General features: G+C 35.6%; 1 protein-coding gene and 1 long non-coding RNA gene across 31 annotated transcripts in view; one reads left to right on the plus strand and one right to left on the minus strand.

Annotated features, from left to right (window-relative positions):
• ATP8A2 (ATPase phospholipid transporting 8A2) overlaps positions 1-17,348 on the minus strand; it is a 346,608-nt gene that overhangs the window by 266,775 nt on the left and 62,485 nt on the right. For 18 of the 30 annotated variants that reach the window (XM_026708935.2, XM_026708941.2, XM_087937187.1 and 15 more), the window contains 6 exons: positions 15,688-15,728; positions 7,873-7,946; positions 4,895-4,964; positions 3,818-3,945; positions 2,574-2,685; positions 894-1,059 (listed from right to left, as the gene is read on the minus strand). In XM_026708935.2, the coding sequence (XP_026564720.1) occupies positions 894-1,059; positions 2,574-2,685; positions 3,818-3,945; positions 4,895-4,964; positions 7,873-7,946; positions 15,688-15,728 (591 nt within the window). Of the gene's footprint in view, positions 1-893; positions 1,060-2,573; positions 2,686-3,817; positions 3,946-4,894; positions 4,965-7,872; positions 7,947-8,059; positions 8,128-15,687; positions 15,729-17,348 lie in introns of those variants that run through there. The other 12 variants (XM_087937192.1, XM_087937190.1, XM_087937185.1 and 9 more) reach the window with 2 other exon arrangements.
• The window catches only part of LOC148125261 (uncharacterized), a 43,547-nt gene that overhangs the window by 16,921 nt on the left and 9,278 nt on the right, over positions 1-17,348 (plus strand). The window lies entirely within an intron of this gene.

Consider the following 17,348-nt stretch of genomic DNA (forward strand, 5'->3'; position numbering starts at 1 on the left):
CTTACCTTAACACAAAGGCAACTAGGTATTTTGGGCCAGTTGTTCTCTCTCAGCCCTAAGAAGGAGGAAATAGTAAGCTACTTCTGAAATCTTTCCCAGAAAACTATAGGGACTTGTCCAGGCAATTGTTAGGGATCAACATTGACTTACACACACACACTGCCCTGATTGGGACAGTTTATAAGTACCCTGCAACAACACAGATACCCACCTTTACAAAAGCCACACCCTTCTGACAGCCATTTTGAGAACAGGATAGTTGCTCCCCCCATGGTAGACATTTTCATAAAGCATTAAAAATACCAACTGGGACCTCTGCTTTATTTTGTTAGTGAGATTCCTTCTTATTCTTTCCAACTAATTGAAAACTGCCTCTATACTGACTGAAGCTATATTTGCTCTGAAACACTCATTCTTTTCTAATTTTTTTCTTAAATCAAGTAATGGCTATCATGTTTCAGGCCTCTTCTATGCAATATCCCTACTACATTTAAAATGAGAAGATAAACCAGTACTATGCCAAAATGAAATCAAAGTCAACTCTGCTCTGACTGCACATATAACTCTTTACACTCTGATCAAATTAGACAACCAACACAATGAGTGCAGGTGTTTTTCTTTGGCACAAACCCATAGCTAGTTTTTGGGGGACTAAAAAACACAGAACAATAAGAGGGATGCAATACACCAAATTGTAAATGAATGGGGTTTTGGAGATCCAGATCATGTTTACCATTTACAAGATGGGGAAAGTAAGGCAGCTGGTTTGCACTAAACTTCAGGTGCTTTTTGGTGGGTGCATCGTTTTGAAGAACATTCACTTTCTTAATTTTAAAATGATTTTTTTGATTTCAAGATAAGAGCATATTTATGCACATCCAGTCTTTGCTCACCATTGGAATCAAAGTACCAAATGACTTCTCCATGTGTTCTGTTCCACAGTAAGGCACCCACAGAACTCACTAAAGCCATGACGAGAAGGATGCAAAACAAAATGAGAATCTGCATATTGGTAACTTTATCTACATTTGATCTCTTCAGTGGAGCTTTGGTTGAATTCTGAAAAGGATCAGCCACAGAATTGCAATGATTAATTGTGCTCACAAAAAAGAATAATAAAAACAAGATGAAATTACAGCCAGACATTATGAAAGACTCACATCCATTATTAAAAACAGAAGCCGTGTTTCTCTTTATCCTTTCCACCCATAACAGCTATCCATTTAAAACACAGAATGCCACCTGCTTTGCACTATTAGCCAGTCTTCTCCAATCCAGTGACTTCCAGGTGTGTTGCACCAGATAGTTCAACACATCTGGGTAGCATCAAACTGGGGAAAGTTGAAATAGACATACTAAGGGAGAGAAGACTGTTCACACAACACACCTAACCAGATCAGTTGCAGACCTTCTGGTTGCATTTCCACAACTGCCAATCTTTGTTGTTTTTTACTGCTTAGCTTGTACTGCAAAGCCAACCTGTTTGTAGTTCACTATTTATTGTGGAAATGTGCACAGTAGATTAATTCATTAACCAATGAAGTATCTTCTGGAATGCAGTTCATGAGATGAGGGTGATTATGCATCCCTGCTGAATAGCATTCTGTAAGTAGTAGCAGAATGAGCAAGAACTCCTTTAACTAAAGGCAGAAGTCTTCAAACTTGACAGCTCTTAGACTTGTGGACTTCAACTCCCAGAATTCTTCCTCCAGTCTTGTTAGCTCAGGAATTCTGGGAGTTAAAGTCCACAAGTCTTCAAGTTGCCACGTTTGAAGACCCTTGACTAAAGGAGATAACTAAAGACCTTGCTGTAACTGGAAACACAGTCCCTAATTATTTTAACATTTTAACTATAGCTTGCCATTTACTAGCCAGTCTGTTAAGATTACCTATCTATAACTGTGTGCACATACCTACAGTACATATACTCTGCAAATATAGTTGTATTTTCTCCAAAAAGTTAAACACAGCAACCTTCTAATTTCTATAAACTTCTGCACTATTATAATCACAACTACTACAGCTCAGTCTAAAAGACAAACACGTAAGATAAATCTGACAGTCTGGTGCAGAATGCCAGAAAGTTATTATGCCTAATGTTACAATTTTTCAAGGCATAATTTCAAGTGTTGTTTTTAACTTGTAAAATCCTATAGGGTTGAGAACTTCATTATCTTGGTATAAACTTGTACATACATTAGCATAAGTAGGGAAAGTCCTGTTAAAAATGTGTTACATTCTGACATCAATGTTCCTTCAGAACTATGGAGTGCATTCCCTCAAGGCTTATTCCCATGTTTTCTGCTTTAGAAAAAGAAGTCAAGCTATTCCTTCCCAAGCCAGATCTGATCAGTTTGAATTGTTTTTAACATTGGTATTTATTGTTTCCATGACATTTTTATTGTTTATGGTATGTTTTATTTTTTTTATGCTCATTAGGCATAGGTTACAAAAAAGTAGGATCTAGTCTTAAAATACCCAAATTATTAAACAATAAAGATATACTTGAAATCATTGCTGGGCTTCCCAACAGAAACATGTTAAGACTTACAAACAGATCAACAGATACTTACCTGCATAAGTTTTGTGTCATGTCCTGTGTAGACAACTATTCCTAAAACCCACTGAGTGTTCCTTATTTGTGCACCTCTTAGTAAAATCTGATCAGGTCCAATTGGAACTGGACTGATGAGAAAGAAGAGAAAAAGGAAGGTAGAAGTTTATAGTATAATAAAAAACAAAATATAGGTTTTCCAAATATACTAATTAGAGCAGTAAAAGTAGTTATAGCTATTTATTGTATTTATTATGCAAATTTATACAGACACCCAGGTGGCTATACAAATAAAGGTGACTCTATATAGGCGATGCCAGGCAGCTTACAAAATTTTAAAAATTCACCATATAATAAAAATCCATTAAAAACCCCGCCCCCAATGGCAGCAACAATACAATCAAATCAGCTACTGCTATCATTACTGCCAAAATAGTATCGTTTCAAAAAATTCTTTATGGCCTATTTTTAAAAAAAAATCTCTCCTGGTGACATGCAATTAAAATGTGAATAAAATCTATAAAAAATCTAATACACAATGAATTAAAACAAAATAAAAAATTAAAAGCAGTATACTACAATTGCCATGGGAATAAAATGCCATCAATGCAGCAGAAAGCAGCTAAAGTACAAGACAAAGGCCTAAGAGGATCTATCATATTTTCTTCATCATCTCCTTTTAATGACTCAGTAATCTTTTTCCGGGTGGAGTCGGGGCAACTGAATAGAGCTAAGCAGAGTGTTTACTGGTCGGATGCCTTTCCTATTGCCAATGTAGAGTTTTGTTCAGCAGATATATTCTCATCTGTGCCCAGAGAAAAATATCTGCCTCTACCTAGGACTGAACTCACAGTCTCCTGATTGTGAACTAAGAGCTCCACCTCTAGGCCACTGTACCACTCTGTAATCTATCATATTTTACCCACCATATTTTGTGCTACTTGAATTTTCCAGACAGATTTAAAGCGTTATTGTCAACATTTCTTACTGGCTCAATGAATTCATTTAGCATCATTCTGTTAAGCACTAGAGATGCATGTCCTTAGGATTCAACTTATGGGTTTTATCATATGTTTTTCTAACCGAAAATAACTTCCATTTAACAAAGAATTTGATTAACTGTCTTCCAGTTCATGCTGTTTGCCACACCCCATCACCAGTTTTCATGAACAGGGGAATATAGCTACTTTTGAGAGACTTCTTGACATGCAAAAGTTTGGGGGACAGGAGGAAATATCAGTTGCTTTCAGATCAATTGAATACCTTTGATTTTCAAGGCGGAGATTTCCAGTGAAATCATAGAGGTGACGATTAGGTCCTTCACACTCTATCGTCCCAGACATTTTCATCAGGTCTTCTTTTGATTGGAGGTTAGCTGTCTGAATCAATCCCTGTATAGAACCAAGCCATAGATACATCTGACAAAATATCGATTCTCTTTCACAAATTAGGAACTTATCTTCCTAGTGGAACCTGTGTAAGCCTACAATTCCCAGCTCCAGTCAGCATGGACCACCTAGGATGATAAGAGAAAACTTTCCAATTCCCACAGAACTTCACAATCCTCATCAGTACAGAGACATCACCCTCTGGCTGCTGTGAAGTCATTACGTCCTGATTTTATTCTAGCTATAATAGAATGGTACTTTGGATCTCCCTGCCGTTTACTTTGGAAAGAAACAGTCGCTGTTAAAGCATAAGAATGGTTTTGTTTTTCAATGAGGGCAAGCAGATAGACTCTTTGAAAGCTCCTAAAAATGCCTTTACATACACTGCCCCAAGTCACAAATGGTCCTGTGAAAATAATAGAATATGTAGACTAATTCTGATTTCCTTCACTGCCAAGAAAAATTCTCAGTATGGTTTAATAAAAGCCATTGCTCAATGAACAAGACTTTAACACAGAAAATCCAAAGATCCCAGGCAAGATACATAATTCTGAATAATGTGGACCTAGAACAAAAACAGCTTTGTAATTACAACCCTGGCAATGATCTTCAAGAATGATTTTCCAATATGCCTCATGCTATGTTGTCTTAAAATTAACAAATACCTCTAGATCAGGATTTCTCAATCTTGGCCACTTGAAGACCTGTGGACTATAACTCCCAGATATTCCCCTTGCTGGCTGGGGAATTCTGTGAGTTGAAATCCATGCAACTTCAAGTTGCCAAGAGTAAGAAACTTTGGTCTAGATGCCCCTTTAAGAGGAAAAACAACAACAAAGTTCAGATCTCCACCTACAATCACATCATGCAACTAACATTGCAAGACAGCCCAAGCTATTTTCCAAGTCATCACTTCATCACTTTCAAACACCAAAACAAAATTTAATTTTACCTGGCGTATTTTAAGGTTCGTCTCTCCATCAAGATTAGCTGTTTCAATATAGCACATTGCCTGAGGTTCACTGTAAAAAAAAAGTAACAAAAACAAGCATCTTTAAAGACAATCTTCAAAAAGAAAGGTGACTGGTTTTCCAGAGTCTTTATTTTATTCAACTACTGATTTCCTCCCCCCCAAATCATTATTAGTTTTACCAAAAGGATTTAAATAATCAGACATTTTCTTTTTTTTTAGTAGGCACACATTAAAAAAAAAAGTAGTATATCAGAAAAACCACTACCTCAACAGCATGCAAACTCTGGTGAACTGAGGCCTTTATAAAGAAAGGCAGTAAGTAAAATATACCTGACATTTAACATGAAGCTGTGTGGAAGGGGCTAGAGGAGGCTACCCTAGCCCCTTATTTAAAAAAAAACACTTGTATCAAATTTAATAGATTATTTTTAACCAGGATGATGATGCTTAGTTGAAATTCTACTCAGATTTTGCCATCTTTTTTTATTTTAGTCTTGCATGGCAGACCTTTTGGTTGTTTGGTCATTCCAGCGACTCAGCCCTAATTGGCTTTTATAAAGTTCCGGAAAAATTGCAGAATAATTGCATTGTCTTAAAAGAAGGGGATTCTTGGTTATTGGTTCACAATGCAAAAATGTGGATTTCAAGTGTAACTTATTTGGTAGATCAATACAAACATTTTGCCTCTTTTAAACTTCTACAGCTCACATCCAGCACTAATCATGACCAGACGCTTGTGGTATAAATATTACTTTCCTGAGGAAATTTTCACAACTTTCTCATATTATTTTGCCATCAAAAAATACCCTTGATAAGTAAGAAAGGGTGTAGCTTATTATCAACTACTCTTTCTGTGAAAAGAAAGGTTAATTTTTTTTAGGGAGGAACACTGAACTATTATGAATCCTATATTCCTGAATAAATAATAGATGGTAAGAATTGTTGGAGACTCGGTCTGATATAGCAGCAGGGGTGAGCTTCAAAAATTTTAGCAATGGGTTCTCTGCCCGTTACTGGATGGACGTGGACATGGTGGACATGATCTAGTTGGCCTCTTGCATCACAGCAGGTGGGGGCGTTTTTGCCCTCCACAGGCTCTGGAGGCTTTCATGAAATGTTTAAATGTGTATTGGCAGTCAAAGCTTTTTGCCTTGATATTAAAAGTACAGATATTTTATGTGTGTGTATATACATGTGTGTGCCTTTTTCAGAAATTTTTGAATCTTAAAAACAGCAAGCATTTGAAATTTAAAGTAGAACACCTTATTCTCAAGAAGAAATCTGTGGGCACAATTCCTTGCATACGTCACAGCTGGACTATTTGGGGGCAAACAGCTGTATTTTCTGATTAAGGAAACGCCTAAAAATATCATGGAACAATAACATTCTCCAGTAAAATGCACTGACCAAAAGAAAGGAAATTCAGAGAAAATGGTAGAGAAGCAAACTTTTTCCTCAGAGGAAAAAAAAGTTTTAAAGTGACCATAAAGCAAACAGGAAGACAGTTTTAAAAGAAACTAGTTATTCTTTCAATCAGGAACAGTTTTCAATTTTGATACTATTTAGAAGTATGACGTTAGCTAGTAAGGTCTGGAATTATTTTTTTTCTTTGAATGCTGCCCATTTCTGAAAGAACCTATCCATTTAGGCAAACAATAAGGAAGAAATTATCTTTTGTTGGAAATGTTAGCTTTGTAAACATTCATATGTACTGTATCTCATTTAACAGCAGAAGATAATGTGGAAAATTTGCAAATCTATGATTTCACTATTGTAATATATGTTGGAATATGTCAATGTTTTAAATTGCTACTATTAATTTTATGCATGTTTATATTCAATAGGCTGCTAGGAAGGGGCTAAAATTAAATCAATAAATATTATAATTATTGCTGAATGGTACAAGATAAGAGAGCATAAAATCAAGTTTTGTTAATTCCTGAATGGGAAATTTTATTTATTTATTTATTTATTTGATTTGTCAATCACTTACAAGATAATAGGTATAAGTATAAGCATGAGTAAGAATACAGGAAATAGGTACAAATAAATGGGGACAATAGGACAGGGACGGTAGGCACAATTGTGCACTTATGCACGCCCCTTGCAGACCTCTTAGGAATGAGGTGAGGTCAACAGTGGATAGTTTAAGGTTAAAGGAGTGGGGGTTAGAGGATGTAACAACAGAGTCAGGTAGTGCATTCCAGGCGTTGACCACTCTATTACTGAAGATGTACTTTCTGCAATCAAATTTGGAGTGGTTTACATTGAGTTTGTATCTGTTGTATTGTTGTGGTTGAGGCTGAAGTAGTCATTGACTGGTAGGAAATTGTAGCAGATAATTTTGTGTACTATGCTTAAGTCCAACCGTAGGCAGGGTAGTTCAAGGTTGTCCAAGCCCAAAATGTCAAGCCTGGTGATATAGGATATTCTGTTGCGAGCAGAGGAGTGTAGTATTCTTCTCATGAAATACTTCCTCGCTCAATTATATTAATGTCCGATATACAGTGCAGATTCCAGACTGATGAGCTGTATTTGCGTATTGGTCTAGCAAAAATTTTATATGCCCTAGTTATCAATTCAATATTTCCAGAGGAGAACCTTCGTAAGAGAAATCTTACGAAGCTTCATTTTCATTTTCGTAAGAGAAAACTTATAAAGTTCAGAAACCTGCAGTATTTCACCCTAAAAATGGGAGGGGGGGACCAATTACAATGCAAATGCTAATCTTCCTTCTCCTTTGGGTAATTCTTATTAAGAATTAGTGTAGTGTAAGATTAGTGTAGTGTGTGCCAACTTTCTGGACCCCATGTTGTAAATTATATATCCAATGAAGGGAGGGAAGAGGAAGCACAGTCTCATCCTGTGGCTTACCGATTTTTAAATTTGCAAATAACATGCTTTAAAACCTCAGTTCAACAGAAGCCCAAGTTCATATACATTCAGGGATAGCTGACCTGGTAGATAAAATGATCATGTCTGCTGGGAGATGCTTCCCATTGGTGACCTTCACAAAGTCTCCCACTGCCACCTGGTGAGCAGGGGCAAGAGTGCAGCAGAAATAGGGAAAAAGAGAAAGACAGAGAAAGCCCACCCTACGATTAGTTAATTACCAACAAAGGAAGAAAAGAGCAGGTTGCTTACCTGAAAACTGAGGTTCTCTGAGTAGAATTCAAAGTGTGAATTCAAACTGACGGAGATCTGACCCTGCACAGAACTTGTGTGTGAAAAATCCTATTGTTTTTTTTTCATATGGCATAATACATCTCTAAATTGGCACACACACCCTCCCCCATTCAGACAAAAATCACTTTTATACCCCAAACTTCTCCATGTTAGTCATCTGATAAAATGGCACAACTGCATTATAGAGTTTTAATTCAGAGGTTGCTCTGGTGAAATTTCAGCCTGTGTCACTTGAACAAAAAATGATGCAGACCCAGTGCAGGTAATTGCTGACTTAAATACCAGGGACTCAGGTTCTGACCTAGGAAAGTGCCCTACAATACACCCACAGATAAAGAGGACTGAACAGCAGAGAGCTGCGTGATACCTTGCAAAGCGAGACAATTCAGTGAGACAAACACCCCTGCTATTTGACCTCCATTCCTCATTACACACTCCTCATTTCCCTGTTTCTCACCTATTAGTATAGAATGAGGGTTTTGTTCAGAGCAGGGACAAATTAGCCATTACAGAAAAAAAAAATAAGCTGGGAAAATAGTGTGAGGATTAACAACTCTGCTTTGATTGAGTTAAAGATAAGTTGAAATGGAGAAGAGCTTCTACAGGTGTTTAAGAATGGTATCAGCCCTTCAGAATAGATAAGGTCAAGAAACAGCAACTGCCATTATTTTTAGAATGTACTTTTATGCAGTTAAAGTATTATTATTACAGAATCTTGAAAGCACCTTTGAAGAAAACTGCTATTATAAGCCACAGACAAGACTACAATCTTTTGTTCAATATAGACTTCTATCTAATTTATGTTTCTCGGTTTAAGTGTTATCTTGTATTCTGCTTCTATAATGGAATAATTTATGACAACCATTAAAGCTTAGAAACTTGCAAATATCCTTTATCTGTATATTTGCAGCTTAAGGAACAGGATAAACTGGCAAAAACCAATGCTTTGTTCAGTTACATTTGTTTGGAAAACAGTTTGGCCTGCAGATAATTTTCTCACTTGCTGACTATACTCAGTACATCATAGATGGAGCATTTTGCTTGACTAAGTGGACAGCAGTTAGTTTTGCAAATACTACAAAACTGAGTGCTCAATAAAAGGGTGGAAAAAAAGCTTGCATAACAAGACCCAAGCACAATGTCCAAATGATGTACTTCAAGCTACCACCTTTATCACAACTGCTAACCAAGTTTAAAAACACAAGGGCTTATTCAAGCAAGTAATATATAGCTAGAGTTTTCGAGTTTTCCAATACATTCATTCTCATAGCTACAGTTTTAGTTTCATACGGAATTTCTCATTAAAACCTTTCCTATTTGTAAAACCACATCCTTCTACAGTTACTATTATGTTTGCAGGATATTTGTAAGATTTTGTTAAAGGTGTGTGTTTTTGTGCTTTGGATATAAAGTTTCAAGGCTTCCCCCCCCCTGTTTTCCCTAGGATGAATGGAAAAATTCTTACTGGAAAGTCCAAGAATAGATTAAACCATATTAGATGCTTAGCTTGACTAGTTACAGCAAACTGTAACTATCTTTTACTGAACAGAATTTCAAAGACATCCATAAGAGAGATTTAAATCTTATCCTTTCCCAGTTTTTAACACTCTGCCAGAAACTTCTAGAGATGAACATTATGTGGAAGCTCCATTGCCAAACCTTGTCTTAGCAGCGTTTCTGACTGCTGCTTCTCTTTCTGAAGACCAACCCAATAATAGGGGACAAAATACAATTTAACAACAATTAAGGATAGGTCACATTGATAGAAGAATTTTTTAAAAACCTCAACTATATGTATAATCAAATTCATCTTTGTTATGATTTCTGGGATTAAAACTGATGGGAGAATTAGAAGATGTATACCTGGAGATGGGTCAGTGACAAGAAATGGGTGTTATTTCGAAGCTTCAACATGTCATAATTTTTCTAAATGAAGTTGAAAATGAAGACTAGGTTGTTTTTTTTAGAAAAACAATAAATGGCATGGGCAGGAAGTTATATTATCATCAGCATATATGTATGTGTGCGTGTAGTGTGTGTGTGTATACACACATCCACACACACATCACTACCACTGTTATTTTTGTATTTTTCAATAAAAATAAATAAAGCATATAGATTGCTAAAACTTTGAGGGGAATTAAAGAGGCAGTTTCCCATGGTATTACGTAAAAGCTCAAGTTTCCAGTGACTGAAGAGGTCGACTCATTAACATAGACAAAACAAAAGAAAAAAGGCAGAGACTGGTATCATTTTCAGGGTATGCAAGTTATGCATGCCTTTGAGAAAACATTTAATCTTCATGTGGAGAGAGAGAGAGAGAGAGAGAGAGAGAGAGAAACCTGGATAAGATCTTGAGACGTGGAGATAACTGACAAATCCATAACAAGTCCACAGGAGTGCAATACAAACAGATTTTAGCTCAGTTTAAAAAAAGATGACACATCAGTAAGAGAAGATCAAATTTCCAATGTTCAGCAAACTTTAAAATGTTTACATTTCGATGCATAGTATTTGAACACAGAATACTTTTGGGATGTATCTAAAACACCTTTTATGTCTCCTGGTATTTGAAGTCAAACCCTCCAAGTGTCAGAAAGAGAAGGTTAAATTGCAACCATGGGTAAACTTTTCTTGTTAGATAGAAAAGAGGGATAAACAATACTTTGTTTAACTACTATTGAATAGTAAAGATGTGAAATCAGTTTAATGTCAAACAAAAAAGAATGAGTAGGAATAAATTAAGCGATAATCCCTTCCATGAAAGATACCTTTACTGAAAGATATTCATGGCTAAAATAAGTTCTAATGAAAAACAGTGTACATTCAGCATTGGGTGGGGACATAAACTGATAGATCAGAACATTTTCCTGAACAGACAGAATCAGACCCCAAAACTCTGCACTATGGGAAAAAAAGATACAACTCTTTTCTTCCCTTGGGTTGATATGCCATAGTAATATCCACTGAAAGCTTAACCTTGAACACTTGGAGTACTTTTCTACAGAGAATTATTGAATTTGTCATCTGCATCTCTATAACTGTCTGGTTTGGTTCTGCAACCCAACAAGACAGACACAGACTTCAGAGAGTAATTAGGACTGCAGAAAAAACAATTACTACCAACCTGCCTTCAATTGAGGACCTGTATATAAAGAGGGCTGTGAAAATATTTACAGACCCCTCACATCCTGGACATAAGCTGTTTCAACTCCTACCCTCAAAACAATGCTATAGAGCACTGCACACCAGAACAACTAGACACAAGGACAGTTTTTCCCCGAACGCCATCACTTTGCTAAACAAATAATTCCCTCAACACTGCCCAATTATTTACAAAGTCTGCACTACTATTACTATTAATCTTCTCATCACTCCTTATCACCCATCCCCTCCCACTTGTTGACTGTATGACTGTAACTTTGTCACTTGTATCCTTACAATTTCTTTTAAGTGTTTTCTAGTATGATTTGATTGCTTATTGTACGTTATGACTATTATTAAATGTTGTACCTTATGATTCTTGATGAATATATCTTTTCTTTTATGTACACTGAGAGCATTTGCACCCAGACAAATTCCTTGTGTGTCCAACTAAACAAATTCCTTGTGTGCCAATAAAGAATTCTATTCTATTCTATTCTATTCTATTCTATTCTATTCTATTCTATTCTATTCTATTCTGTTCTGTTCTACTTTTCAGAAACATGAGAAGTTCTAGAACATTTATCTGTGGATTTTCTGTAGTCACAATTCCCAATTATAGCTATATATATTTATCATCCCTAGAGAATGATACTACAAAAAAGATAACCTTGTTAGTGAATGTCACAAGTACAGTTGACATATGCCCAAATGAGAATAAGAACCATTGTATTAATTACTGATATGGGTAATTTGAAGATATATGTGATATGATGCTTGTCACTTTGACAGTAAAAGCTAGATAGTTAATATGTCCCAGTTCAAAGTAGAAAGTCTACGCTTCTATCAGAATCGACTTGAATAAATTGGATCACTAGCCTAGTTTTTCTGACTGACTTGAAATCTTATGTCAGAAAGCAAAAAGAAATAACCAAGTGAATTCAGAGTTCAAGGTGCAACAAGGTACTATGTTTGAATAAAGGACTATAATGATCCCTTGAAGATAACAGTTGCATGACCACTGTAACTATACAGTCTGCCAAAGTCATGGAGTACTATAGCTAAATCAAAATGCCTTAAAGCTGGAAACATGGTTCCCTGAGGAACCAGTTAAAGGACTAAAGGAACCCAACAATTTTTTTGAGCAACAGAAATATGTAATAGACATTAGTGATGTCCATCAACTGCCAACAAAACTTTCTTCTGTAAGAATGAAAGGGTAATATTCAAGGTGAACCTTTGGCCATGAATAAAGGCTGCAGCTCTTCAAGGATGTAAAATATTCTAGGAAGAAACCAGCTGTGCCTTCACCACACTGAACTGGACTTTTTCTTCATAAAATAATGATCTGTCAATGAATAGGCATACTAGCTTTATTCTTCCAAAACAACTGAAGAAGTTTGATATGAAATCCTATGTATTATAGTATATACACTGTGAAGTTTTAAATTCAATATGGAGAGATGTATTGCAAACTGTTGATGCTCTGTCACTCTGTAAACTGAATGATTGTCCTCTTTAACTAACCAATGTTCAGTCCTAACTCTAAATTCTGAGAAAAAGCTCAGGAACTTAATCATATATGATATACAAAGCAACACTTTAGATTATAAGCCATCAATATATGTTGATATATTTCATCTAATAAGCCAAGTTCTGCTTTAATGTACTTTAATTTGGAAGTATTTAAAAAGAAAGCAGTTTTACTCTTGAACCCCATAAAGGTTATCTATATGTTTAGATGTATGTGTTGTAGAGAGCTTATGTCATAAATCCTCACAGGCCATTAGTAAGGCTGTCAAATTTCCACAGAAAGTATGAAAGTAAAAGGGCAGGAAACAATACTGTGAAATCACACAGAACTGCTGTGTAAATATAGAGCAGGTGCAATCCAAACTCAAGTCTGGAAAAAACAATAGCCAGGAGTTCACTGACCAGAAAGAGCAAGAGAAAAGATTCAAATCCTGGGGTTGATAGATAGAGGTGTATTTATGCAATCTACATCAAGCAGATCTTCTGTGCATTTATACTTTATGTTTTGTCTGTAATAAGCTAGGTGGGTTTTTTTTTTTGAGGATCATCAAGTCTATTAAGTACCATCCATTACTCAGTTCTTGAATGGAACTAGGGTCATTGTCCACATGGAAGTCCTTGAAAATCACCGGGAAGCTTCAATTAGTTCAGAGTGCAGCAGCTCCTTTATTGGTTGCATGAGCGATCATAAAAATACTACACTTTTGGGTGTAAGGCTCTTGTCATTATCTATAAAACCTTATATGACTTGGTGCCAAAATATCATCAAAATGTTCTTCAGCCAAAGTCAATCTGTCTGATTTATTTGTCCTGGAAAAAAACATAGACAGTCTCCATTTCCCTTAAGTATATTCCATAGAGGGCTTTGCTTTTTAATGACATTTAACACTACCATGAAGTTGTAATTAGATAGTATAGTTCCTACACTTTTGAACAGCTTCCTGCTTAAAGTGAGGTCTCCATCTTCAGTATGGTCTTCTGGAAACTAGAGTATGAATGTCACCCAAGGAAACTGTAATTATGGATTTATGATTTAATGAGTTTTCATTTTTCACCATGGACATTTTATTTCTATGTCTTCATTACTGCAAACTGCCAAGTGTTTCAAGACTAAAGCAGGTAAGAAATCCAATAAATAATAAATAAGTATTCAAGGAAACTGTTGTGAGGAACTGCCAGGAAAGCAGAACACTGGAAAAGAGAGAGGCAATGGTTCTTGCCAAATGTTTAGCTCAAGAATGATCCAACAGACGTACAATATGCCAGTGCAGACTCCCGTTAATGTGAATCAAGTAGAACCCCTTAAAGAATGATGGCTTGTCACCCAAGGTGATGTAATGGACACCTGCAGAAGCAGTAGGGAAAAGCTTTGGCAACACAGAGCTTTCCAAGAGAGAGGCCCAGCTTAAGAGGAAGCACAGTCCCGAGTTGGAGGGAGGAGGGAGGAAGAAGTTCAGAATCACCATACCCTAAAATCTGTTCATATATCTAGTAGCTTAGAAATTTATAGCTTTAATTTGGCAATATTCTGTCCATTATAAATAAAGAACTGAACTTGAACGAACGTTGCTGGGGGAAAGATGCTTCCTTGAGATTCAATCGGATATTTCAGAGAGGGAGCCCACAGCTGCATAATAGGCAGAGGAAAAAACTCAGAAAGGATCTTCCCTAACTTATCAGGCTGTAAAAAAAGACAGTGGGAGATTTGTATTTTTAGACTTCCAAGATTCTGTTAATGTAGCTTTACAATAAAGTAGAATTAGCTCACCTTGTAGTGTTTCCTGTCTGGGTAAGGCTGACAAACACTTGAATATATATAATTAAACTATAGAAGATAATTTTACACCTTGAAAATTCAATTTTCTCTGAGGTGTTGCTATTTTTTCCCCTTATTTATCTAAGGTACATCAAGTATTGCTTCTTGTTGAATTTTATTTATAGTGTTTTTTACCAATCTCTTTCTATAATAGCATGATTTTCCTAACTAAAATAAAATGTGCCTTTTCTAGGGGCCTGTTTTAAATTCCCTTCCTTTCTGGATTCAAAAATTAGAATGGTCCAAGAGCTGAAAGGAAAGATAGTCTCATATCACCCTTCCCTCCATTTCAGGAGACGTACTTTCTTGGGTGTTACCTTATACAGTTAATTTCACGAATTGGATTACTGGCTCTCTTCCTCAAAAGATTTAAGACATGCATTATTAATTGCTTATCAGAATGAAGATTTAAAGCCTATAAATCTGATCTGCATCAAATTGTACTCTGATGCACTCATATGCACAATTATAGCCAGACAATCATGGCCTATTCCAGGATCTGTAATTCCATTCCTCATTTTGTTTTCTCCCTCCCTGTGCCAACATTTTATGTCCAGTGCATGTAACCCAGGCTTATGTGACCTGTTTTAGAGGTCTTTTTTCCCCTTTCCTTTCCTTTCCTTTCCTTTCCTCTCCTTACCTTACCTTAATCCCAGTTCTATTAATTTAATTCCAGCTAAGTGAATACAGATTTTAGGCAAGGGGACACAATGTTGTTCTAAAATTGTATGAGTTTCCAACGTCTCCTTTTGTTTATAGATAGTATTATCTTCCCTCCTCAGAGAACAAAATCACTAATTGTACAAGAGATTCTGAGGTAATCAAAAAGAAATAATAGATGCCATTTAGAAGTTTGATGTCATCTTCTCCATACTGCCATGGACAAGGAGCTGTATACTGTACATCTACATTGTTCAAAGGATATACATTCATATAAATAAGCTTTTCTTGACAATGGTAATGAATACACAATGGGAAAATATTCAGATAAAATTCATGGTGCCCAGCTGTAAATACCCAAGAAGATCAACATAATTTTATCATCCCATCAAAGACCTGCAAATTCCCAGAACATCTTAAAAATAATTCTTACCTCTTTCCACATGATATCCTCCCATGTTCCATTTCTTAACACTGGAAAAGGGAAAGAAAAATATATATTTTTTCCTTTGAAAATCAAAAGTTAACATATGACAAGAACTCAGAAGAACCAGGGTAGATGGATGCTCAATGGACCTGAAAAGTATCTTCATCCATCTATCGTAGTATTTTCTACTTTATGGGCAATTAAGTGATGCCTTCCTGATGTTTGAGAAGGTTTAGATAAGTTTATGTGGATTGCTTATAATCAGAACTCCAGCTTACCCAATGTGAATTCAGGAACTTTGCCATATGCTACCAGCAGACTCATTTCTAGGGCTGTCTTTTCTTCATTGAACTGGCAGTGAAGGACAAGGCAGCATTCTTAAGAGTACTTCTGGGTAAATCTTTCATTGGCAATCAAAGCTCCTTCACAAAATTTTACGAAGGATTTTCCTCTTGTGTTTTACCATAACTGTTTTCCTTTTATTTTCTTCCTTTCCACAATACATGCATTAAGGCAAGAAAATGCCATTGCTGCATATTGATTTCTGATTGGCAGAATCAAGAGCTGCCTATGAGTCAGAAAACAGTCTTTGTTATTCCATTATTGGTGAAGTAGCTAATGTATTGTGCCCTTTTCTGAGGTTAATTTCAACTTTAAAAAATGCTACTCAGTTTCTCCTTACAAATTGAGACTGTAGTTTGTGAGTGGGCCAATTTTTGTATTTTCAAACCTTCATTGTTAACATTGTGTATCTTAATTTAAAAAATTGCAGCTTGCAACAGTAGTGTAATTATTACTGCTGTCTTAGATATGGATTGCCATGTTAAAAACCATTAAGAGAATTGACCTGAATATACTGAAATTACTTACAAAGTGGCATTCTATGTCATTAAATTCAATATGCAAATTCCCACAAATGGATAGTGAAATTAATGGAACTAGCACCGATGGCAAAATTGACTACTTTGATAAAAGATAGTTTACCTAGCTTTCTTCCTATATGGGGATCACTTTTGGACTTCTTGCTTGAGAAAAATAAATGAAGTTTTGAGTTTAGGATTTGATCATTAGATTTGTTATGATTGTAGAAATATTGTGTATTATAAGACACATGTATTGTACATTGTTAAGGTCTATGTTTAATCTTAGGGTAGGCGGTTACATTGCTATATAGTTTTGGTTTTTTTTTTATTAACTTTGTATATTGTTTATATGTTTTGTTTTAATTTAAAGTAAGATTATTTGTATGTGTACTGAAGAAAGTCAGAACTCAATTTTCCTTTGTATTCTCTCTTTTATTTTTGTTACTTTTTAACTTCTTCCTCCTTTGATCTGCCCCTCCTTTTTTAATCTTTTCTGTTTTCACTATTTTGTATTTTATCTTTCTTTGAAACTTAATAAAGCCCGTCTATAATCATTAAATTCAGTGATAATTTCCAGATAAGTGCTCTGTTGTCATTAAATGCTTCAACCCAATCGATGTTATTTCTACCCACATAAATTAGACAGAAGAGTACAATATTAAATTATGCAACTAGTGGTATTAATCACTGACTAGCAATAAATTGGTTCTCATATTCGTTTATTTAGAACTGAATTAGCTATTACCTTAAAAGGTACAGCAAATAATTCAGAAGATATAGCTACAGGGCAAAGGCAAAACATTA

This window comes from Pseudonaja textilis, chromosome 7, assembly GCF_049901715.1.
Source record: "Pseudonaja textilis isolate UNSWEBS1 chromosome 7, rPseTex1.2, whole genome shotgun sequence".
Lineage (NCBI taxonomy): Eukaryota > Metazoa > Chordata > Lepidosauria > Squamata > Elapidae > Pseudonaja > Pseudonaja textilis.